The following is a 24,303-nucleotide window of genomic DNA, read 5'->3' as shown; positions in this document are numbered from 1 at the left end:
TCCTGTCTTAGGATAATGTGCGGGACTTTCCTGGGACGAGGCGCATGTGAAAGCAAGCATTAAATTCCTGGGTCACAGTATGACGTAAATATAATGGCTTGCCAATTGTCACTTCCTCTTTTTTCGCAGTAAGACAAAAAGCGGTAAACAAACATCGCAATTATAAACATGGCAAGCTGAAAATAGCTAAATTAATGTGAAAACATAACGAAATTAAATTGCTACTGGATCATAGAGCCGGGGAAGCGAGTCCATCAACCATCTTTGGGAATGTGTGGTTTATTTTGTGGCCGATGTTAGGGTCTTCAACTGCGGAAACAAGGTTGTACCTCAAACCACAAAACAACAGAGAGATGAGTTCAAGGGTTTATTAAATACAAACAAAAATACACGCGATTGCATAAAAGGGGGAATAACACAATAGGTCCGTGACAGTAGGTTGACAGAGATCAATAATACTAACCTAAGCGGTAGGCAGAGAGCCAATAAGACAACAAAACAAATACACTCAAATACCAGCGCAACGTAGGGGATTTCAAAACAAGGGCGGCAGAGGTGTCGAATGGCGCCCAGCAAGTTAATATCTCAGCAACCTTCTCTCGCCTGGGTCTCTCGCCTGGGCCTAAACACAGTCTTTATGAGCTTGAATTGGCTGCAGTGACAACGTCAGCAACGCTCCCACAACTAAAGACGATTTGACCAACATTGTGAGAGCAGATGCCGACCAAAAATTATGTAATGTCCGGGTTATAAAATTGCGCCAGCAGCCCTCCCCACACAGAGAGCGCCAGTGGGCAACACAGGACAAATCTGTGAAAGTGTCCAACCTGCGTCATTCCTGGTATATCTCTACATTGGTGAAAGAAATGACGCGAGTAAATCCCGTGTCACTTTACACAGGAATTTACTGGGATATATTTGTGAAAGCGGCTTATTTTTGCCTTTCGTATCCTGAAATTTCTTTCTTAACAAGAGGCAATATTTTCTCGTTGAGGCATGTCTTAACCTGAAAATTCTGTATGTAGAGACATTCGTAAATAGAAGTACCACTGTAATTCAATGGGTCCATCAGGTGCGAGTGAATCAATTGAAAATTTTAACAATACGGTATTTGTATGAATGTACTTTTGACTTGATGCCTGATGATCTACTTCTCATAGCTGTTGTTATGTATTTACATTTTTTCAGGAACAAGTGTCAAGAAGCTATCAACCAGCCCAAGTGACAATTGTCACTCCAATAGCTCGACACCACTTCCAGCACTTCACGCCCAAAAGAAAAAAGAAACACCCTTCAACTAAAAAATGAGAGACTGAAGTATTTTCCTCCCATTTTTTTTTTTTTATCGTGCTTGTTTTTTGTATGTAAATACATGTTAAATATATTCACTGATCATTTAATTGCATTGTACAGGTCGCACATCACATAACACAATAATGCGGTTTGAAATGGATAAAGATGGAGATACTTTGAATTAAATACATAGTAACAAGATCAGATCAGCTTTATTTGTCATTACAACAAGGGCAACAAAATTTAATTCCAGGTTCAGCCTGACTGGTGGGATTAGTAAGCCCCCTTAAAAAGACGGTCAATGTGCGAAACATCCAACCAACATTCTCGGTGAGGGTACAACTATTTTTATGCATTCTGTGTATATTTCACAATAGTGAGTCAAGTCCGAAACTGACTTTTTTCTTTCATGTTGTCAAAATGAAGGAAGTCTTTGTCACAAGGCTTTAGTTACACAAAAGTGCAGTTTTTTTAGTTGCATCGCATTTGAATTGTTAGCACAAAATGACAAATCAACAACTGTTAGTTCTGTAGCTGTTTTACTTTAAAATAATCACTGAGTACACGAAATTGTCCCCAGCTTGTAACACCAACTATCAAAATTCATGGACTTTTTAGAGAGTGCGTCCAGGTACGTTGAGGCCTTTCACATGCTGTATGAAAAAACATAATTGAGCAATAACCTGCTTTTTCGTCTTGTAGTGATTCCAATCGAGAATGATGTGTCAGTTTCCCCCTGAGCTCAACTCTCAAGGGGAGGACCCGCACACGTGAGGTGGTGCGTGTGAGTGGCAGTCTTATTTCCTTCCTCCAAACAACTACTTCAAGAAAACTGACTACGTTTTTATGCTTGTCGAATGTTGGGACGGGACACGATGAAGGACGCACTGCTGGTGATGCTGCTGGACGTTTACATTATCAAGGTGTGTCCATTTTGAAAGTTTGTAGCATTGTAGAATACAAGGTTTTTGTTTGTTTGTTTTTTTTAAAGTTTTTTTTTTTTGGGGGGGGGGGGTTACAAAAATCTATTGATTTATATACACATACATTTCTTACAAAGTTAGAAATATTCTTGCATATCTTTCAAAAATGAAGCCTTTGTTAATTTAGCATTCAGCTTTTTTTTCCTTCACTCCTAAACTGAGAACTTCTCTGTTGCCGCCTCCATTTCCTTTCACACGATAATTATGCTCTCGCTGTCAGCATATTTACGCGTCACCAGCTTGTCATCTAAATTTTTCTCAGTATTTTGTTGTGGTCGCAAGCATTTTTCAAGGCCCCAAGAGATGGTAGAGATAAAACGCTCGCTATGCATCTTCAGGTGAAGAACAAAGGCCGCCTTTGTGTCTTCCTGTAGCTTTTGTAACATGCTGTGCTACTGTTTCAAGCACTTCCTCCATTAGTGGACATTTGCTTTACATTAGAGGATTCTACACCTCAAAATAGCAATTTATTAGTTATGATGTTCCCCCTAATTGATAAAGAATTGTTGTCGTGCAGGTGTCGTCACTGCCCTACCATGTGGATTCAAATACTAAGTGTAATAACACGAATCAAGAATACTTGTTGGAGGCTTTGGGCTTGTGTTGCAAAAAGTGTCCCCCAGGTAGGTTTTGGAAAGTTTCTTGGTAACAAACACACAAGCGATATAAGGAAATATGATTCGAAATAGTGTCATTTTACTCCAGTAATGTTTTTTTTTCCAAATCCAGACTCAAAACATATCTGTGTATCCTGATCCTCTGTAGTTTTGTGTTATGATTTATTTCCTGCTCTTTAAATCTACGCCGACTTTTCATCTTTTTTATTTACTTTTTTTCTTAATGTCTTGTATATTTGGTTTTAAAGTGTCCTTGAGTGTTGTGAAAGGCACTTTGAAATAAAATATATTATTATTATTTTGGATTAATTTTTTGGGGACAACAGCTTTAGTAGTACAGTACCTTATACTGTATTTTTCTGACTTTAAGGCACACTTAAAGTCCTTTATTTTTCCTCAAAATCGACAGTTTACTTTATAATCCAGTGCGCCTTTTGTATTAATTCTGGTTTGTGCTTGATGACTTTGAACCTATTTTGTTGGAGCATTATATCTGTCAAACGACTAATAATATAGTTTACAAATATACTTACATAGCTAGTTTAATAGTAAGAAACCAACTTCGTAGTAAAGTAGTATTAGTGAAATAGTCATATTTTAAATAGTACAGTGATCCCTCGTTTGAAAATGAATAATGCGCGACGTAGAGGCGGTGCATATTTACATAAAATAAAAAATATATAAAAATTTTCTTTTTGGGTGTGTTTAATGTATTTAGATTTAACAGTTTTGGAAAGAGATACATATAAGCAAAAAACCCAAAACAACAACAACAACAAAAAACTTGTGTATTTTAATAAATAGTTTTTTAAGTACTGAAAATATGATTATGATATGAAACAGATACTGTATATAGAAATAAAACAATGATTTGTACATGTATATTTGCATATATTCTAACATATTTAAATGAAATAATGTGTGTGTGTGTGTGTGTGTGTGTGTGTGTGTGTGTGTGTGTGTGTGTGTGTATATATATATACACTGTATATGGAGGAAAACACAGACAAGACTGAAAAAGCAGTTTCTGCCCTTGCACCCCCCTTTAAAATAGACTGCTGTATTTTAAGCCAAAACAACTGTTGTGTTTGGTAGAACAATATGTCTATATGCTGCCATAGCAGATTCATGGCGCATTAAGCCCCTGAACTATTTTTAATTTGTCGGTTTTACCCTGGAAACCCCCGTTTACAGACGTCGCGCAACCGCTTTTTTTTTTTTTCAACCCAACCATAAAAAGAAGCTCTGTAATTTTACTATTCGAAATTTCTGTCATTTTCAGCTTTGAATCATTAATCCATGTCTAATATTTAGTTTAAAAAAAAAAAAAAAAATGACTTTAAAATATTATTCACTCGCATATTTTTAAGACTTAAACAAATTACGTCAAAATGAAAAAAATGGTGTCTGTAAAAAGGTCACAGATATATACCTTATAACTATCGCTTAACTGTATTTTTTTTTTGTTACTGTTGCATTTTCCCCAATATTTTAGATGATAAATAATTTATGCAAACAAAGAAAAATTGCAAAAAATCGTTTAAAAGGGTAAATGCATGAAAAAGAAAATCTCGACCACTCCTCGATGTCTGCGATTTCTGCATCGCGACCCTTGTTATATTACCATGTTTCACCCATAAAATCCCCCCAAAATCCGGGTGTGGCCATTCACAGCTGTGTCTTGACAATCGGTGATACATGCTACATGGAGTTTTTGGCTCGAAAAAAGGTAAGTACGCTATAACATCTCGTTAAAATCGTGGCTTCTTTGATTATGCTCTCGCCTCCAATTAGCAGGCATGAAAATCTCTCACCTTTCGGCGAAATTCGCCGTTTTGAAGTCAAAAAGGGCGACCTACGTGAATTGCGTAGATCCGAGGAGAAATTCTTTTTGGGGGGGGGGGGGGGGGTCGGGAGGTTTTATTTAATTATTATTATTATTATCATCATGTGATTAACTTAGTACGTAAACTGAGCACTTAAGAACACAGTCAGCAAATCCTTCTAGATGCTTCGCTGACGAGAACCAATCATCGGCCCAAGCTGCGTTCCATTATTCCAAACGCGCGCACTCCTTACTGTAAATGGAGTGCTCGGAGAGCCTTTGGTTGCATTGCAAAGCTGCGAAAACAAAAAGCAGGCCTTATCCACACCGGGGCAGACCAGAGCGCAGCATACACACTTGCCTGTATTTGCCAGCAGATTGAATTTGGTGAGTAATGGTTTCAATCGTTTTCACATTTTGCGATATAAAAAAGTTACTGCCATTCGTTGCAGCTTGCGTTGAACACTGCCAGAGCTAGCCAAATCTCCCATGAAAAAAAATAGCTCCCGTTAAATTGGCGTCAAGCTTGTGTATTTAGCGGTAATATAAACGAAGAAACAACTGTTGAGTCAAATTAAGCGGCATGCTCTCGGATGGAGGGGGCGCCTCACATCGCTCCCGTCGTCCGCCGGAGACGCGTTATTTTCGGCTTGGATTTGAGCTGACGGCCGGTGTCTGCACAACACCGGCCCGACGAGTGGTGGGAATGAGTCCTGCTTCTTAAAGCTTTTCAGAAATACAGGGATCCCTCGTTTTTTGCGGTTAATGGGGACCGGAAACCGCCGCAATAAGTGAAAACCGCAAAGTAGGCCCCCCCCCCCACACCCCACACCCCATTTTTTTGTGCGTGTTTAATGCATTTATTCAGATTTTACATTGGAGAAAAGATATGTATATAAGACATTTTTTTCTTTTTTTCACTTTTTTCACCAAAGTATCATTTATAAATGGTTTTCAAGCACTTCAAAATGTAAGAATTATGATAAGTTTTAAACATGTTACTGCCCCACCGAATTATTTTTAAACAAGAATAAAGTAGTAAGAAAATGCTTGGCTTTATTAAATGCTTCATAGTGAGTCTACTCAAACCCTCTCAGGCTTTGGTAAACGGTGATTTTGTGCATGTTTGCACATGCATGTACTTTGCACATGTGCACGACATGTGCAAAGTTTTTCTTTTTATATATATTTTTTTGTTTGAAGCAACTTATTTGATTGAATAATAAAGACACAAATGTCCTAGCCAAAATGTGGCCCAAACGCAAAACAACATTACTGCAATGGAAAAATTTGTTTCAATCAAGAAAAAGTTTTCAAATGCTTTTTTTGTCTCAAATTTATTTTTGCAATCAAAAACAATTTTTTTATTGAAGTGACTTTCTGGGGATTAAAAGTATGTACTGTATTTTGATTGAAGCAACTTTGTTTTTGATAGAAGTAACTTTGTTTTTTGATTGAATAATAAAAACACAAATCTACCTCCATCGTTATTGAGAGAGAAAGAAATTAAGAAAGCTTAAAACTAAAAGCCACCGGGGAGTCTGTTTTTTTGTTTTTTTAAATATTTATATTTCATTACATAGACATGCGTCGTAGGGAAGGGAGATTGAGGGATAAAAAAAGGAGTTAGATGAGGCTGCTAAAGGCAGTGGATACCTCATCAGCTGGGTGAATAGCAGACCTGGTAAGAACAAGTTTGCAAGGATAGTCGGGTATTAAATACAATTATAAACACAATTACAATGTTATTTTTCTATAAGATTTTTATGTCATTGCTTTATTAATCATTAGGTGCTAGAGTTGTTAAGTATGGATAATAATGAAATAATAGTTTTAAGAAAACTGTGCTCTTGGTGGCTCAGTGACCATCTGATGTGGTTTGTTCTCAGATGAACAAGTTGAGGAAGGAAGTTTTGATGCAGAGGTTGAAGGAAGAAAAGAGGCAGACTGACAGTCACAGCCAGAAAGTGTTAATGACAGTTTTGATTTCTATTCACTGTTGCCCCCTCCAAATTAAAGTATGTCACAGTCGCAGCCAATTATTATCTAAAGCTGGTTAAAATTGAAGTTATGTTGTTTTAAGGTGTATTAAATACTTGTTCATGTGCCCCTTTTGATCTACGAGCACCCGCCCCTCCACCGGTCTCTGCATGGCCCTGCTGAAACACAGTGTGGGTCGACAGAGCTCAATATTTTGTTGGGGTGTACAGTGTATTGGAACATATTTTCTCCACACCCTTCTCACCTTTTTAACCCCTGACCCATTTTCATGCCTGAATTAGGGTTTTGCTGTTTAAAAAAAAAATTTTTTTTTTCAAAATGCCCAAAATTCCTCTAGAAAATTGAAATTTTAAGCTTTCCAATGATGTATCTTATGTTTTGTTTGTATTCTTGTATATCCATAATGTGATGCATGTTTCGAAATCAATCACACATGCAAATCGGACAATTTTGAAATTTGGCCAAATTGGGGGTCTCAGAGCAGAACTTCAACTTTTCCGCCATATATATATATATTTTCTTAATTGAAAAAAATACGCGATGGACTGAAGGCGCAAAAGCGTGAAATGGTGAGGGATCACTGTATAAAGTATTTTGAGTCAGTATTTTAGTAATAGTAATTTGTCGTTTAAACTCAGTCATTCAAGTAGAACATAAATAACAAACATTAAAACAAAAATATATTGATAAAACAATAATAATGTTAAATGTGCTCCTTATCATCCCATCAATAGGGTAATTTAATACTTTTGTCAGTGTTCAGAGGTTGGAAAACATCCAAATTCAGTTATTAATAGAGATGCACGATAATATCGGTCACCGATAATTATCGGCCGATAATGGCAATTATGACGTCATACAGATAATCCAGATAAAACGAAATTCAACCGATAATGCAATCCGATAATTATATACTCGATTTAGCCTCCAAATGTGCGCAATCAACAGTTTTGTCCACTTCTGCTAGTTTTAAGGAGGTGTTTTTGCAGTGTAGTAATGTGATATATGTTAGGAATGGCTTACTTTTAAAGGCATTTTTGTGCAACTTGGGTGTTTACTCTCTAAGTAATTGTTGCCAAAAGCTTACCATTACACATCATTGCCATTGTTTAGTTGTTGGAATTTACTACTTGTTCACATTTGATGTGGAAAAAAATAGGACTAAATTACATTTTTGCACAGTAACATTTGCTCTTTGTATACTTTAAAATTTTACACACATATTTGAATAGAATTATCGGCGTGACATTATCGGTTATCGGGTTGAAGGGGCAGGAAATTATCGGTTATCGATATCGGTTGAAAAATATATTATCGTGCATCACTAGTTATTAAACTTGCAAGATCATGTGTAGAAAGACAATAATATAGGTTTTTCTTTTAACTTAGTTAACTAGTACAAATGTTGCTGTTGTAATTTATCAGTAATAAATGGGGAAAATAATTCCGCTGTTTGCCCTTTAATTTGGGTATGGTTGGGCACTTGTTCAGAAAATGAAGTTGAAAAAAATTATGTTCTAATTGTTCTTTAAATACTTCTGGTTTTCAATTTTAAATATAAAATACATTCATTTGTCAATCTATATTTTAGCATATAAATACTATATTGCTGTTAGACAAAAAAGACTACAAAATTATATGACAATAGTCCTATGTAGATAAAAATGTATATATTTTAATATTATAAATTATGTTACACTTTTGACCATTGTATTTTCTTCTGCATATGGCTGGGCAAGTCATTGTGGTTCATAATAACTTATGCAGTGTCCATTTTGAACATCACTAACAATACAAATATAGTAAAACATCTTTATCAGCAGTTTTTATAAATTAATTGGAAAAAAAAAAAAAAACGTTGGCATCTGATAACAATTCAGCAAATGAAATGAACATAAACATACTAACATGGTGAATTTTGTTCTTTTCTCCCAAAGGATGGCGATTGTCACATGAGTGCGACCAAACATCAGAGACCGTTTGTGAGCGGTGTGAACCCGACCAGTACATGGAGAGTTGGAACTACGCACCAAACTGCTTCCCTTGCGCCAAATGCAAACCTAGTTAGTAGCTAAAACTCCTTTCCAAATTTGAGCTGTTTACTAATTTGTTTAAAAAAAAAAAAAAAATTAAAGCAATTTTGTCTGGACGACCAGATAAAGGCCTGCAGTTCGCCCAAGCGTGCTCCCCTATCGCCATGTCCAAGTGTTCGTGCCAACCTGGCATGTACTGCATCATGGAGTCTGACGAGCAACACTGCACTGCCTGTCTACAGCACAAGAGCTGCAAAGCTGGTTTTGGAGTCTCTGTGCCAGGTGGCAAGATTCTTAACATTTTGTATGTATTAAAACAGGGTTAAAGAAAGAGACTATTAGGGAGAATAGTGAACACCTACTGTTAATAGAGAAAAGGCCTCCATGGGAAATGCATTGAGTTTTTTTTTTTTTTTTTTTTTTTTAACACACTGAACTTTTTGATAGATGGCCAATAAGCGTTTTCAATGGGTTGCTTGACAAAAAAATGAAAGAAAAAGTTCATAAACTGCTTTGACCCCAAATGACTCCAGAGCATTGTGGAGATGCTTTGCAAAGCAATGCTCCCATCATATAATATTTTTTCCCGTCCACTTTTTCTGCTCGCTGCACAGCCCAGGCACTTTGACCGATTCTAACCATCCCAACTTCGAAGCATTAAAAAAATTAATACGATACAAGTTTTCTTTTGATTTCGCCCCATACGTTTACAATTGCAGCAAAAAAAACTAATTCATCTCCAATAGCAAAAACGTTTCAAATTTCAAAATGTATCTCATCCTGCATTTAATTTATATCATATTCACATAAAATCAAAAGAAATCAAAGTGCTCAAAAGTTACAAAAAAGTACACATTTAGACCTACGGAGGGCGGCATGTTATATGTGCGCAATTGACGCTCGGGGTGATTACGTAAATTGTCACGGTCACGAGATGAACACTACTGGGTTACTCTACAGTAATTCCTCCTATGCGGCGAGACGTCCAACACATGCACACATCTGTTAAAAGTGGCAGTTACTTAGTATTTGTGTTTTTATTGAGTTTTTTATTACTTTTTCATTGCCTTAGAATACTTTTTGCATGGGTTTCCCTCTCATACTTTTAAGCATTGTGTTTTCTTGTAACTTTAAAGCAGATTATTCATCTGTTGACCACATTAGTCATGTAGCATATTTAAACCACACTTATTTAATATTACTACGTTTAAGTATTTTCTTAAGGCATCTTTAGTATGTTTTGTCTGTATGCTTCTAAACAAAACAAGTTGAAAGCGCACAGTGGTACTTTGAGTGTCAAATTCTCTTGTAGGACGTTTCGCTGGTGTAGCACATTTTGGCACAACAACCCCTCCTACTCTCGTCTCGTCTCATCCATTCTTTCCTGTTCATTTTGCTTTTGCTGCTCTTTTTGTGAAATATCGACAGTGCTGTCATTCTCATTAATGTTCCTTTCGGGTTCAAATTGAAAGGGTTGAACAAATGACATCTTTATGTCGCTAGAGTCATACTCTTGAAGCCCGGCAGTGTAACCATGTGACGTCACCGCCCTGCGACGTCAACAACAATGGTGACCTTCTAGTTAAACTAATTCTACAAGTGGTATAAAAATGAGAACATCAAGAGGGGTCTCAATATCATATTATTTTAACTCGTAATGACATTTATCTTTTAAGAACTATAAGCCTTTCTATCCGTGGATCTTTAAAAATGAATGCTAAGCCACCCCCCTGAGAAAACCACAAAAAAATCTTGAAAATCGAAAAAAAAGAAAAATGTGAAAATCCGCAACAAAAGGAAGAAAAACTTTCGGAGGAAAAAACCCACAAAAACCACAAGAACTGCAAATGGAAAAAGTATAAAAACTGCGAAAAATCCACAAAAATTGGAAAACCATGAAAAAAAAAAAAAGTTTTAGGACAAACTGTTTATTTTGTTTATAGAGCACTCATTGGCTGCAATTGATGCCACGAGACGCTGAATCCATCTTGACCGGAATGTTCATTCGCTCTCCCAGTCGAAATGGATTGGACGTCTAGTGCTATCAATGGCAGCCTGTGAGTTAACATGGATGTGAGCCAATTTGAAGGTGTCGTGTTATTTTCCAGGCACAGCCCACTCAAACGTCAAGTGCAAACAATGCCTAAACGGGACGTTCTCCAACACGTCGTCTGCAACAGAACCATGTCGACCTCATACAAAGTGAGTCAAGTATGCCAACAAGTGTTCCCAGCTTATCAGACTTTTTGGTGTGCAGCTGTCATGAGAGGCCCGTGTTAAGAGAAGGCACTTCAACGATGGATACACTTTGCAAAGGGGCAACTATGACCCCAACGAGCATGGTCACGGGCACTGAGAATCCTTTGCTTGGACCAGCTGTTTTGGGGGGCTCGCCATCTTGGTTGACAAAAAGTCCAGGGGCTGATGATGACAAGGGTAAGAGACCAGTGAGCACTGACCTGTGATGATGGGACTTAGTGTGTTTGTGTTTATCTCAGTTGCAGCAGTCGCCAGTATTGTCGGAACAGTCATGTTTTTCATCATCGTCGCCGTTATTCTACTGGTCCTTTATAAGACCTCACGGAGCAAAGGTTTGTGCTTTTTACTTGAATTTTTTTCCCCCTCCATAAAGTACCATTTTTGACAAAAACGGGGTTTCCACCTTGTGGAAGAAAATTTCTAGCTTCAACATATTTTACATGCACAAAAATTGTATTCTACTCTGTCAAATTGCTTTATGACTATGAGCAATTAGCACAACACTAACTTCAAATAACAATTACTATGAAAGTACCGGTATTCAAAATTTGAATTTTTTTTTTTTTTTTTTTTTTTTTTTTTTTTGTGCATTTAGCAATGATAAATGTTCAGTTTGTCCATTAATATTAGTAGTTAGTTATTGAATATGTTTGAGAAATTACCATTGGCAGCCTAAATTAAATCATGGAAAATATCTGAAGATATATTTTTGAAAAACATTTGTTAAAAAAAAAAAAAAAAGAAGAAAAAAAACTGAAATTTAAAAAAAAATATATTCAGAACGACATTTTAAGAACTTGAAAACAATGGACAATACCAAATAAATAGGGGGAAAAATACATGCAAAACCAATATAAGTACAGTATAATCACTACTTCATAATAAATTCAAAAAAAAAAAAAGAAAAAAAAGAAAAGAAAAATACTAAATATTTACAATAAAAACGCAAATATTTAAAAAATAACAACAGGAGTTAATAAAAAAAGAACCCCTTTATGACTGATTTTTTATTTTACATTTAGTGAACAAGCGCTGGACATGCATTGTAAAGGCTGTAATACACCACGCGCATCAGCATTGCCGTCGCGGCTAAAGTCAAGCAGCGAGTGCACACCAGTTGCAGAGTGGCTGCGTTTCAGAACGCGTCCCAGAAGCGGTTCAATGCGTTAGACCCGAAACGAACGGCAGAGTTTTATTATTTGTCACGAAACGTAACCCTCCTGCATCAATTGATGTGGGTAAAATCGGACAGACCAGAAGTCAGTTGTGTAAAAATACGGTGGATCTGGACCATTTTCAAAATAATTTGCAATTTTATCAATTTCTGTCTGGCACTTTAAACAACAACAAAATTAATCAATAAAGCTTTTTAACACCTTTCATCAGACAAAAATGATTCATTGAGGCATTCCATTTGTAAAATTCATGTTAAAATCATTGTCATTGCAATTGCTTTTCTCTTTAGCACAGGACTACTATTTTCTACTTTCTCTTAGAAGCTGACCAACATGCGGTCTAAAAGGCAAATGCTTGTTGTATTGTTATCGTTCAACAGAGGTGGGTAGAGTAGCCAAACAATTGACTCAAGTAAGAGTAGCGTTACTTCAAAATAATATTACTCAAGTAAAAGTCATCCGAAAAATGTACTCAAGTACAAGTAAAAAAGTATCTAGTGAAAAGAATACTCAAGTAATGAGTAACATTGTGTGTAACTTATTATTATTATTTTTTTTTTTGGTATTTTTCTCTCAGCACAAACTCATTTATATGAACTGTTGTTTTCATGATACTGTACAATAATCCATTACAGAAATACCCAAAAAAAGAAGAAAAAAATCATTGAATTCCACGAGAGGAAAAAAAATGACAGAAATGAAGCATTATTCATCCAAAGAGCCTGAGAGCCTTCTAGTGGAGAAAACAGTTCCTAGTTTGGATAGTGAATACTTCCTTCATAGTTTCTATTATGAAATTAAAAGAATCTGGTTTTCCGTGGTCAATAGGTTCCCAATAAAAACTGGGAGAGAGGTTTAAATCCATGCTTTCGGTTCATGTTGAGGGCAGCGCACTATGTCAAATACTTTATTTTTTACGGTGCTTTAAAGACGCCACGTGATTGAACAGGCTCGCGTGATCACTGAATGGCAAGCTTGCGTCAGATTGGTGTATTGGAGTCATGTGATTATTGTTGCGACTACCCAACTACCCACGCAACTACCTACCTCTGTCTTTAAATACCCGCTACTCTCGCGCAATGTCCTCCCGTAAACCAATCGAGCCGCCCCACAGACACTCTGCTCGTAAAACGCAACCTATGGAAATTGGGGGCAAGCATCAGCGGTGCATTGACGTGCCGCAGATGCGCCTAGTGTATTACCTGGGTGAGAATACATATGGACATAAAAATATGGGAAAATGATGTTCAAAAAATAGAAATCATGCTTTAATAAAAGGCAGGAATTCACAATGTATTCTGAAAGCAAACAGAAGTAACAAATTGGGGACAAAGGGCATCAAAGGTTTGAGAAACACTTTCAACAGAACTTAAATCATGCAATAATGAAAACCGATTACTAAAAAATAACTGGTTGAACAGCTGGTTGTATCACATTGTAGCATTTATTCTTTAGCCAGCATACTAAAGAGTTAAGCATTTTACCACATGCACTTCAGTGCTTAACTGGAATTCCCGGGGGGGGGGGGGGGTTTGGCTATAAAGAAAGACCAGAAAGGCTTCAAATGACCCCGATACCAAACTGACTACTTGGCATTCTGAAGCAATAGACCACTCAAACAAGCAATCCAGCAGGTGTGAAGGGGGAAGGGGGGGGGTTCACTCTGGATAGTTGCAATTAGCATCTAGAATATTTATAAATCCAGGGCTCCCTTGGCTTGGTCAAACACGGAGGAACACGGAGATAGCCAGTCGCCGTGTTGTACAATATGATTGACATGGCAGCATTGAATGCATATGTGTTGTATCAGGCATGAACCAGAAGGCAAGAGAGACAGGTGGACTTCTTGGTGGGTGTTGCAAAGGAATTGGCTTATTCTCATGTGGGCGCATATAAGGCGCAGAAGGAAAAATTGCTTCAGCAACAACCTCCAACACCTAGCCCCGAGAAAAGGGCCAAGTGTCATACATCACCACATAAAAAATGTTTTATTTTGCTTTTTATTTCGCCGTCCCTTGTGCAGCTTTTGGAATATGTAAAAAGGTTGTCCGCCCGATTCCCTGCCTGAGCGGTCCACTGTCCGACAAAGCAAAGGCAGCCCTGCCCTGCAAACACTCAAGATGCTAATTGTAGCAATCCAACCCTGTGATTTTGCGAGTGTGAATGGGAATGACTAATGAGGACCTCAATACTTACAAAAGATATGCTGGTTCAGGTCAGATGACCCTTCTCCGGATACAAAATCGATTTGTATCAACTGATCCACCCTTGGTAGTTGTAGTGTACATATTGTTGAAACTAGGAGTCGGAACTTCTTGTTACCTCACGATACGATACGCGATACAAAGCTCACGATAATGATGATCTGACGATATGGCGATACAACGATTATTGATACATTGGTCAGGAAATCATTCTAGAATATTCTACAAACTAATAAACAGAAAAACAAGCTTCTGCTGTGAATTGGAATGAGTTTATCACTAGTAGACGTCTATTGGCTGCCACCCTCCCACTTCAAATGGATTGGACGTGTACGGCCGTCAGTGGCAGCCAATGCCAGGCAATGAGGTAATTTTGGGCCATTTAAGGTCCCTGTTGATGTTCAGTTACTTCCTGTTGATTTTGGGGTATTTTATGGGTCACTTGCTGTTTATTTTGAGTTACAGAACAGGAATTGACCTGGGAATGACCCAAATGAATAGGCAGCAACTCAAACTCAACAGGAAATCCAGTCTAAATGGATTGGGCGTCGTGCGCCGTAAATGCAGCCTTAGAGTTAGCTGAGACACTAATATGGTGGAAGATTTTGGTAGCAACTGGTTGGTTCTTTATTATTTTTTTTTCGACATTGACACCTTTTTAAAACGTTATCTCGATTCTTGGGAGGAGCATATCGATAACCTTTTGGGATACAAAGTATCAAAATATATCACCATTTCGATATTTTGTCACACCCCTAGTTGAAACTCTTATCCATCTTTACTTTTACACTTGTTGTGCTATCTTTTACAGGCGCTGCCAACTTGCATCCTAAAGACACTTTGAGTGGAAGTCTTGAGAGCGGCAATGAAGTGAGTCATCTTCATCAACAACTTGTGGTTTGTTGTTTATAATGAAATATTCTCCATCCGCTGCAGTTGAAGACTCTACGGACTTCCCTCACCGACGTCTCACCGGGTGAGGAATGCCGCCTGCTGAAGAGTACAGAGGGCAGCTGCGATTCTGGCCTCGGCGGCGGCGACACTCGCTCTTTCCGCAGCAGCCAGAACTCCTTCGAAACACCGCCGTCCACCTTAGCCCTTCCCCAACAGCAGCCTTTGCCTTCGGGTACCGACATCCATTCATGTGTTCCGCACATCAGCGTCAACATCACGTTCAACATAGGAGATGGAGGCTCACACTCACCACTGCAAGACTTGGAACTGAGCTTTAGAGAGGAGCAAGAGTCTATCAGTATTCCAAAACAGGAAGCTGGAAAAGAGTTGCCTGACCAGGAGAGTTTGGAATTACATGACTCTGATAAGCAGGCCTAATGTAAACATTTTGCAGTTTTCCATTTGATATTTGTTATATGGAGTCAACAAAGGGATTTACAGTAGCGTGAAAGTGATTGGCGCCCGTCCATACTTGTCTATTTTTATTTTTTTTAAATATATAAAGTTACAACAAGCCAAATGGTGTGAAGGAGACTAGCAAGTATTTTCTGTTTTTCACAATGGCTTCCTGCTGGAGCAGTGACTTAAAAAAGTTGTCCACGGACCCACTCTTGTAGTACTAAAAAAAGAAAAGAATCACCTAAGTACAGTCCAACTGTACTTCATTTGTAAATTTAAGTTTAATATATTTGCATTTTAATCTTCAATGGATGTTTGCGTTTAACAGTTATATATAATTTTATGAGCAATACATTAATATCATAAATACTTTTCTTACATTTCAACACAGTGTTAAAAGAAAGGATAACCTTTATAAGCGGTTTCACTTTTTTGTGTTTAAACATTGTCGGAAGACGAGAAATTTACGATTTACAAAGGAAACGTTTTAACTTTACATGAGGGTTATTAATGGTAGTTATCGTTCATTGAAATTGTACATAATACTACGGTAACGTGCAGATATTCCCTCAATGGCTGTCATTGACAATAATAAACATCCACTTCATTTAAATTGGGAGGACTGGCAATGATGATTGGTCATCTTTTAGTGCCTTTTGCGATGGACGTCCAGTTAAATTTGATCGGGACCCAGTCAAAATGGATTGGACGTCTATTGCCGTCAATGGCAGTGAATGGGTTAACACACTTCAGTCTTTTGGTTGTGAGCGATGGTACTTTAATTTATTCTTATATTTGTTTTCATTCCAAGAAAATAAGAACTTTTATAATTGTTTCTTGCTGGAAATATTGTGATATATATACCGCATAGAATTATTTTGTATTGATTTGGTGTAACAAGATATATTTGATAATGCTGCCACATGCTGGAGAAAAGCGGAAAAGGCAACCCTTTTAATTGAAAAATCCCCCCTGAAATAACATTGAATGACACATTTTACGTCACAAGTCAACCGTCTGAAAAGTTAAAATCTTGCTCAAACGGAGTAAATTATAGTTGGCTAATCGCAACGTTTATTTTTTTATGAGTTAAAACCAGCAAACCTGGAGGATATCGAGAATGTTCAATTATTCGGTATGGTTGGGAAGTGCTCCTTTTAATTTGAATGTTTTGCGAGGACACAGCCGTGGCAATTTTACTTTTACAGAATTTTAAAATCATTTCAATTGTACTGTCATGTGTTTTGATTATTAAGTGACGAGTTAGTGAGGGCAAATAAATACACCACCAAACTAGCACCCCTCGTTTTTGTGGCCAGTTGGTCTCGCCTGTTGCCGCTGTATGTTGCTCTCCTTCCTGGTCGAGACTTACCTCTGAGGAGCTGCCGATGTCGCCTCACATCCATTGGTAAGCCAAACATTCACACTCTTTTAAAAAGATTTTTCCTATTCACTGTAGAATTCATACAGTATTCATTCCCGGATGCGACATTTTGAAATATCCGGCTTCACGTGTTGCTAGTTAAAGGAATATTTAAAGGGGCACTCGCCGCTGTTGCTGGTGTCCGTGCTCGCTTGTGTTGATAGATCAGCTTCACTGGCAGTCACGCCAGGAAAAAAAGGTAATAAATGAACGATGAATATAAATCTGCGTTTCCTTCTGCGTGTTTAACGTTTTGTGATTTTTGTGAAGCCGATCAACTTCCCGAAAATACTACTTTTAACTCATTGGCTGCCATTGACGGCGCTTGACGTCCAACCCATTTGAATGGTAAGGGCTGCCTCCAAATTCAAATGGATTGGAAGTCTACTAGGGATAATTTTAAATACACATAGGAAGGCTGAAAAGATACACGCCTATCATTGTCAGTGGCTGCCAATGAGTTAAGAATGTAGCATAAGTGACCCCGACAGGGAGAAACTGTGTCACTGCAGGTGTTTGCCATGTGGATACTTGTGGTGTAATTTTAACACTTGTAAGGAAGACGTTATTTTCTTTTATATGGCACATAAATCTGTCATCCGTATAGCATTTGAAGGAAACCTTTTTGTGTATGTTTTTAATTATTATTATTATTATTATTTTTAAAGATGAACTCTCAGGACAGCACACACAAAGAGAAAAGGAACGGCTCTAAAAGTGAACCTTGCGGAACTCCTAAAAAAGGAGTTGCTGATCTGTAAATATTGAATACCATGCTGCGCTTAAGTCAGCAAGCTCCCGCTTCATTTTAATTCCTAAACACAGATTGCGTTTCTGCCTGTATTGTCAATTTAATTTGATTTATTTCATGAGTACTTTACTTTTTTGCCCAAATATGTTCTTAAATGGCTATATAGACTTGAATTGAGAATTGCCTAAAATTTATTTTCTGCGACTATATTCAAGGTCGTTATTTATTGCCAAACTTTTATTTTTTTAAATTCCTTCATAGGGCAACTGACTACAGTATTTGTATTTATTAATATCGTTCACATATATTTTTTTGTGCATCGATTAAATTGTAGAGCAATAAAATGCTCATAACACTGTGGTTATGGCCCCTAATAACACTCAAAATTTAATATTATTATTATTTTTCTTCAAATTTCGTAGTAGTTAACTCATTGGCTGCCATTGATGGGGCGAGACGTCCAATCCATTTTGCCCCGTCAATGGCAGCCAATTAGTTCAGTGGGCAATCTATAAAGGGTTAAGTAAACATCTCATATCTTAATGTTATTTATAATAAAAACAAAGCTTGCAACTTTTAATTTACCTGAATTTTGCTTATTTGTTTTTTTAAAATTATTATTCTAGTCAAAACCCTAATGTTTGTTTGTCATTATATAGTCCACAATTAGTTTGGGTTTGTTGACAGGCCAGTTGATGGGGAATTCCCACTCGCTAATCGGCACAATGAAGAGCCGCATGGCAAGAAAAAGGAAACACAATAAGTCCTCCAGTGTTGTCCCTTTATTATTGTATCATGTTCCTCTTCTTTGTGGAATTTCAACTAAATTATGGTGTAGTTTTCCAACAGAGCTGTATCGAATGTTGCAGGAAATAACCTAATGACAGCTTTCATGACATTTCACTCTTACTGAAAGTAAGTGATTAAACTAGAGTTAGCCGACAATATCACCGAAAAAAGCCTTTCAAAATTATATCGGATAATATCGATATCGGTTATCAATTATCTGTTTTGGGCTGATTTGTATGTTTCAAAGTGAATGTACAAGGGCTGGTCACAGCTTAGCACAGCAGTTATGCTTATTGAACATTAGGTGTTTCCAAACTAAATTGCTTGGGATTTATTATGTGAGCATACCATTTGCATTCATGGTGCAAAAATATATTGAACGATAAATGATTGGAATATACAGTAATGAATAGGTTAAGTCCAAGAGTGCATATATCGGTATCTGTTTGATATCGGTAGCAGATTTTTGGAGTAGGACAATATTGGGTTATCGGTTAAAAAGTCATTATCGGACAACTCTAGATTAAACTGTGCTGTGGTTAACGATTTATTTCTTGTTTGTTAACAGAAATTTGAAAAAACCCCAATAAGGATTCCAAATTGTTACTCCTCCATGGCAGTGAAGTGCCGAACTGAGGATTAAAGTGCACCGTTCCCCTTTTCTTCGCAAATGGCTTGCTGTCTGAAGGACGAGCTCCTGTGTTCCATCTGCCTCAGCATCTACCAAGATCCAGTCAGTTTTGGGTGCGAGCACTACTTCTGCCGCAAGTGCATCACTGAGCACTGGAGCCGGCAGGAGCCGCACGGCGCCCGCGACTGCCCCGAGTGCCGACGCAGCTTCGCCGACCCGCTGCTGTCGCCCAGCCTCAAGCTGTCTAACATCGTGGAGCGCTACTCGGCCTTTCCGCTCGACGCCATTCTTAACGCCCAACGCAGCTCGTACCCCTGCAAGGACCACGAGAAGGTCAAGCTCTTCTGCCTCACTGACAAGAGCCTGGTGTGCTTCTTCTGCGACGAACCGGCGCTCCACGAACAGCACCAGGTCACCACCATTGACGAGGCGTACGAAGAAATTCAGGTCCGTCTCACATACGCACACACACCTACACTGTTACCTATTCCCTCGGGAGGCTGACATTTTCTTAACGCAACCTCATACTGCGTCGCTCGCCGTGCAAATGACATTTATTTAACATGCCTTGTACAAATAATTGAAATGTAATAAGCAGTACAAAAAGTAATAAGTAGTACTGTTCATCTATTAAGGTTAAAACCTCATATGTGTAATTATGGTTCACTTAGTATCATGTTTTTAATGTTTCTGAACTAACTTTAAAACAAACTGCTGGGAGAGTGATTGCTGACAGCTTCTCCCAGTTCAAATAGATTGGACATCCGTCGCCTTCAATGGCAGACTATTTGTAGAGGTGTAACCCATTAGATCGACAACTACTGTAGTTAAAAGTACTAAATGAAATTTATGTGTATTTTAATGTAAAATACTTTTTCACTTCATGCATGTTCCACCACTGCCCTGCTGAGTACACAGCCGGACATTTTAACTTGAAACTGCCCCCAAAAGCTGTTTTTCTTTTCTTAAATAGAGAGGTTTCTGGCCGAACACACACCTTTGCGCCTCCACGCGCGTCCCTGTGGGAGCAGCGCTGTTTCACCTAGCCTTGCTTGCTAAAAACATTACACATGCGAGCCGGTAACTGTCTGCAGTTTACCATGAATTCTGCACACAATAAAAAGAGACCGTCTTACAGCGCAGCCTCAACTGTAGTACAACTCATACAAGCATGCGCACCATGCACGAGCTTAACACAGAGGCTGCAGTTATGCTTTAGGCCGTAGATGGCAGTTGCGAGTAAAAAAAAAAAAAAAGTGACAAACTCCATATTGCACCTTCAAAGGTTCACCCATTTGCCAATTTTACAAAGTCTGCCACAATTCAACTTAATTCAAGGTAGGGCCTTCAATCAATTCAATATAACATTAAAGTGCCTGTGACCCCATTAGAAAAATCTTAAATACCATTATTATTAGGGCTGTCAAAATTATTGCGTTAAGGGGCGGTAATTAATTTTTTAAATTAATCACGTTAAAATATTTGACGCAATTAACGCACATGCCCCGCTCAGATTAAAATGACAGCAGTGTAATGTCCGCTTGTTACTTGTCACTTGTTTTTTGTTGTTTGGCGGCCTCTGCTAGCGCTTGGGTCCAAATGATTTCATGGGTTTGGGGAGTGAGCATGGTGTAATGACATCAACAATGGCGAGCTACTAGTTTATTTTTTGACTGAGAATTTTACAAATTTTAATAAAATGAAAACATTAAGAGGGGTTTTAATATAAAATTTCTATAACTTGTACTAACATTTATCTTTTAAGAACTACAAGTTTTTCTATCCATGGATCGCTTTAAGAGAATATTAATAATGTTAATGCCATCTTGTTGATTTGTTGTTATAATAAACAAATACAGTACTTATGTACCATATGTTGAATGTATATATCCGTCTTGTGTCTTTTCATTCCAACAATAATTTACAGAAAAATATGGCATATTTTATAGATGGTTTGAATAGCGATTAATTACGATTAATTCATTTTTAAGCTGTAATTAACTCGATTAAAAATTTTAATCGTTTGACAGCCCTAATTATTATGTGAATTAATATCATATTTTGTGACGATTTGACTATATACAACAATCTGGCAAAGCGCACATAACGAGAAATGAGTTATTCAATCTGCCGTTTAGCTGCTCCTGTCATCATAGCGCTATGGCGCCGCCATCTGGGTAATGACGTCGGCAGAGTAACCGTTTCAGCTGATTTAGAATCCAGCCCAATGAAGGAGGAAGATTCAGAACGACGAAAATGCATTTTTACAGGTTATTCTTTTTATCTAAGTATTTTTTCCCCAATTGCTAAATAAATTGTATGGTCATGACAAATAACAGTCTTGTGCTAAAGGGAATATGAAATATTAAAAATGCATTTATTCAGTACAACAGGGCTAAATTACTGCATAATGGTCAAAACTGCTGACTTCTTAAACCTCGCGAACGGTATTTTATGCCACCGGAGTCAGTCGGCTCTTGTCATTTCCTTGTGGGGACTCTGAGACAAGGAAAGAGTGTAAACAAACGAGTGTAAGAGCTATGTTACGTGCTAACCCGAACCGATCGGCTCTTCCAAATCTCTTCCTCGCCTTTCGAAAATGAAAAATCACACACTACTACCGCGACTCATGTCACACACGGCTGCGGGAGTGATAACCTTCACCGATTGGCCAGCCCCCGTCGGGGAGCAAGTTTCGGCTTGTCGTTGAACGCCGAAAATGGCGCATTCATGGTGGACAAACCGGCCCACGTCGGAACGCGTGGCTGCCCGAGCCCAAGCCTAGGATAGTGCTCTCTCGGCGGGCACACAAAGAGGGCCAAGACGGGTGGAAGTCTTAACACAATTGAGCACCACAGACGAGAGCGCATGGCTGCCCGAGCAAGAACGCTCATCGGCCGGTGACCATGGTGTGCGACAAGCTGCCGGTTGTCGGCCGACTTTTCGGTGGACAGGGAGCATTATCATCCACAAAATGCAAGCCACCTCCTAATTAAAACGTGTGCCATGATCCCAGTATTTCACATAATATAAAACATGTAGCTTACTTCCTTGTCCGTCAAATGGTCCCACAGTTGTCAGACTTGTTTTGCCCATTCTCAGCGGTGAACAGGATCTTTTTGAAACCCAAAAAGGCTAACACGCCTCTCCCTGGTGCAGCAACAAAAGCCTGCAGCACATTGGGCTGGTGTGATGCGAAAAATAAGTGAATTAGTCCGCAAACTAAGCTGAATCCACAGTCCTTCTGAAGATGATTAGATCGCTGACGTCACATTCGCCTTCTTCTTCAATCCAGACTCTGGCCAGAAGTCACTCATTTTCATGGCGAGGTATTAAAAAAAATTGAATAAATATATCGATCGCTTCCACACACATCCAAGCAGTCCATTTCATTCAGCAGCATAAAATACAGCGTGGAATATGAAATAAACATGCTTTTTGCCGTCATAGGCACTTTAAGTACACATTTAACACAATTGGTTACATTTCCCAGGCCTGGCGTCCAGATTCGGCCAGTTACATGATTTTGCTAGACCCACGAAGGCCAAACATGTACATACAATTAGGGATGTCTCGATGCAATTAAAAAAAATTTTTTTTTTTTTTTTTTACCTCTGTTCTGATTTTTTCAAGATATGTTCTGCCGATGCTGGCCCATATTTTTGAACCAGTAAAAATCATGCAAAAAATAATTCAATCAGTGAATGACAAATCATATTTTTGTATTAAAGTGAGCCTTGCTGGTACTTCCTCAAGAAAAGCTCCGTTTACAAATATTACACGATGCTCTGCTACTTTCATTAGTTTCTAAAGAGACGTAATCTCAAACAACTGACTTTTTTGCCGACTGATTCGATTCACAGCAGCCGAAAAGCACGATGATGCCAAAAACACACGTGAATACTGAATTGGATAATATTGTGGCCAAAAGCGATACTGTCCAATACTCCAAAAATAACTGTAATGGGCTACATTACAATTCATGATTCTAAAATGACAAATTTGCAAATTGTTGACATTTTCATTCATTCATACATTCATTTTCCATGCCGCTTATTCCTCACGAGGGTCGCGGAGGTGCTGGAGCCTATTGTTGACATTTTTTGAAAACTTTTTTTTTTGTGTTACCTATGCCCATAAATAAATAAATACATAAACAAACTGAATAGTTAACTCATTCACTGCCATTGACACTGATAAACATCAATTCCATTTCAACTGAGATGACTGCTATTGAGTGACCATGTTTCACTGCTATTGACTGCAACAGACGGACAATCCAATTTTACTGGGAGGATGGCATTGAATGATCTCTGCTAGCTATGAAGTTATAATGCATTGAACGTCTAGTGTCGTCAATGGCAGCCAATGAATTTTTTAAAATTCAGTTTGTGATCATGATGGCTTTAAGAGGGGAAACCATAAAAATGTGGCACGTGAAAAAAATGAGTTGTACCTACCTAAGCTGATCTTTAAGAATACAAAGCAATTTTAGCATTTTGTAGCTGAAACGTTTCAGACATTTCAATGAAAACTGTTCTTACACCCTTATTATACACACATGCATATAAGCTGATGTACAAACAACATAAAAACATATTCCTAACTTTTTTTTTTTTTTTTTAATAGTTGTTTGGTGAGTCAGTGCACTGACCTTTTCACACAACACAGCCCACACACCATTCTCATGTAAAGATGATTCTTTCGACTGAAACCTAATAGACAGATGATGCAGCACATGTTTATTTTCCAAGTAAGACGATAAAATGGCTCAGGATGTTCTATCGAATGAATCTGCTGGCTCCCAGTGATGGCTCGCTGGAAGCATGAGAAAACTAATTGGACACAAGATTTTTCTCTTCCCTTGGATTCCACCAGCTTGTCCCGTGGCTCTGAAGCTCTTCAACAATCTGCCGTTTTTGTATTCTGACCAGAGCCTTGGAGGCTTCCCAGATTTTCCAAGCTG

At 38.1% G+C, this 24,303-nt stretch overlaps 2 protein-coding genes across 5 annotated transcripts in view; both read left to right on the top strand.

The window, feature by feature from the left end:
* The first annotated feature begins 1,305 nt into the window (after positions 1-1,305).
* On the top strand, positions 1,306-17,023 carry tnfrsf1b (tumor necrosis factor receptor superfamily, member 1B). Of its 4 annotated transcripts, XM_057845416.1 has the most exons (11): positions 1,306-1,924; positions 1,996-2,077; positions 2,175-2,216; positions 2,794-2,899; positions 8,657-8,782; positions 8,876-9,034; positions 10,861-10,954; positions 11,010-11,188; positions 11,251-11,343; positions 15,202-15,260; positions 15,327-17,023. In XM_057845416.1, exons 3-11 carry the CDS (start codon positions 2,190-2,192, stop codon positions 15,720-15,722), a joined length of 1,239 nt encoding a protein of 412 aa, XP_057701399.1. In that variant the 5' UTR covers positions 1,306-1,924; positions 1,996-2,077; positions 2,175-2,189; the 3' UTR covers positions 15,723-17,023. The 4 variants fall into 4 exon arrangements, with proteins under 4 accessions (XP_057701399.1, XP_057701397.1, XP_057701398.1 ...); XM_057845414.1 differs by having other exon boundaries at positions 1,996-2,216; XM_057845415.1 differs by having other exon boundaries at positions 1,306-2,077.
* A 26-nt stretch (positions 17,024-17,049) lies between these two features.
* Positions 17,050-24,303, top strand: part of trim62.1 (tripartite motif containing 62, tandem duplicate 1) — a 59,680-nt gene continuing 52,426 nt past the window's right edge. Inside the window, exons 1-2 of the mRNA XM_057845412.1 lie at positions 17,050-17,151; positions 19,275-19,784. Of these exons, the coding sequence (XP_057701395.1) occupies positions 19,377-19,784 (408 nt within the window). The 5' untranslated portion in view covers positions 17,050-17,151; positions 19,275-19,376. The remainder of the gene's footprint in view (positions 17,152-19,274; positions 19,785-24,303) is intronic.

The sequence above is a fragment of the Corythoichthys intestinalis genome, chromosome 9 (genome assembly GCF_030265065.1).
Source record: "Corythoichthys intestinalis isolate RoL2023-P3 chromosome 9, ASM3026506v1, whole genome shotgun sequence".
NCBI classification, from domain to species: domain Eukaryota; kingdom Metazoa; phylum Chordata; class Actinopteri; order Syngnathiformes; family Syngnathidae; genus Corythoichthys; species Corythoichthys intestinalis.
Note: the sequence above shows the minus strand (reverse complement) of the source record. Positions and strands in the feature narration are given on the sequence as shown.

Bases quoted from the DNA above. Each gene is read 5' to 3' on its own strand.
- tnfrsf1b (XM_057845414.1), top strand. From the start codon at position 2,151: ATGTTGGGACGGGACACGATGAAGGACGCACTGCTGGTGATGCTGCTG. The intron at 2,900-8,656 runs GTAGGTTTTGGA...TTTCTCCCAAAG, and splicing joins TTGCAAAAAGTGTCCCCCAG to GATGGCGATTGTCACATGAG. The intron at 11,344-15,201 runs GTTTGTGCTTTT...TATCTTTTACAG, and splicing joins TAAGACCTCACGGAGCAAAG to GCGCTGCCAACTTGCATCCT.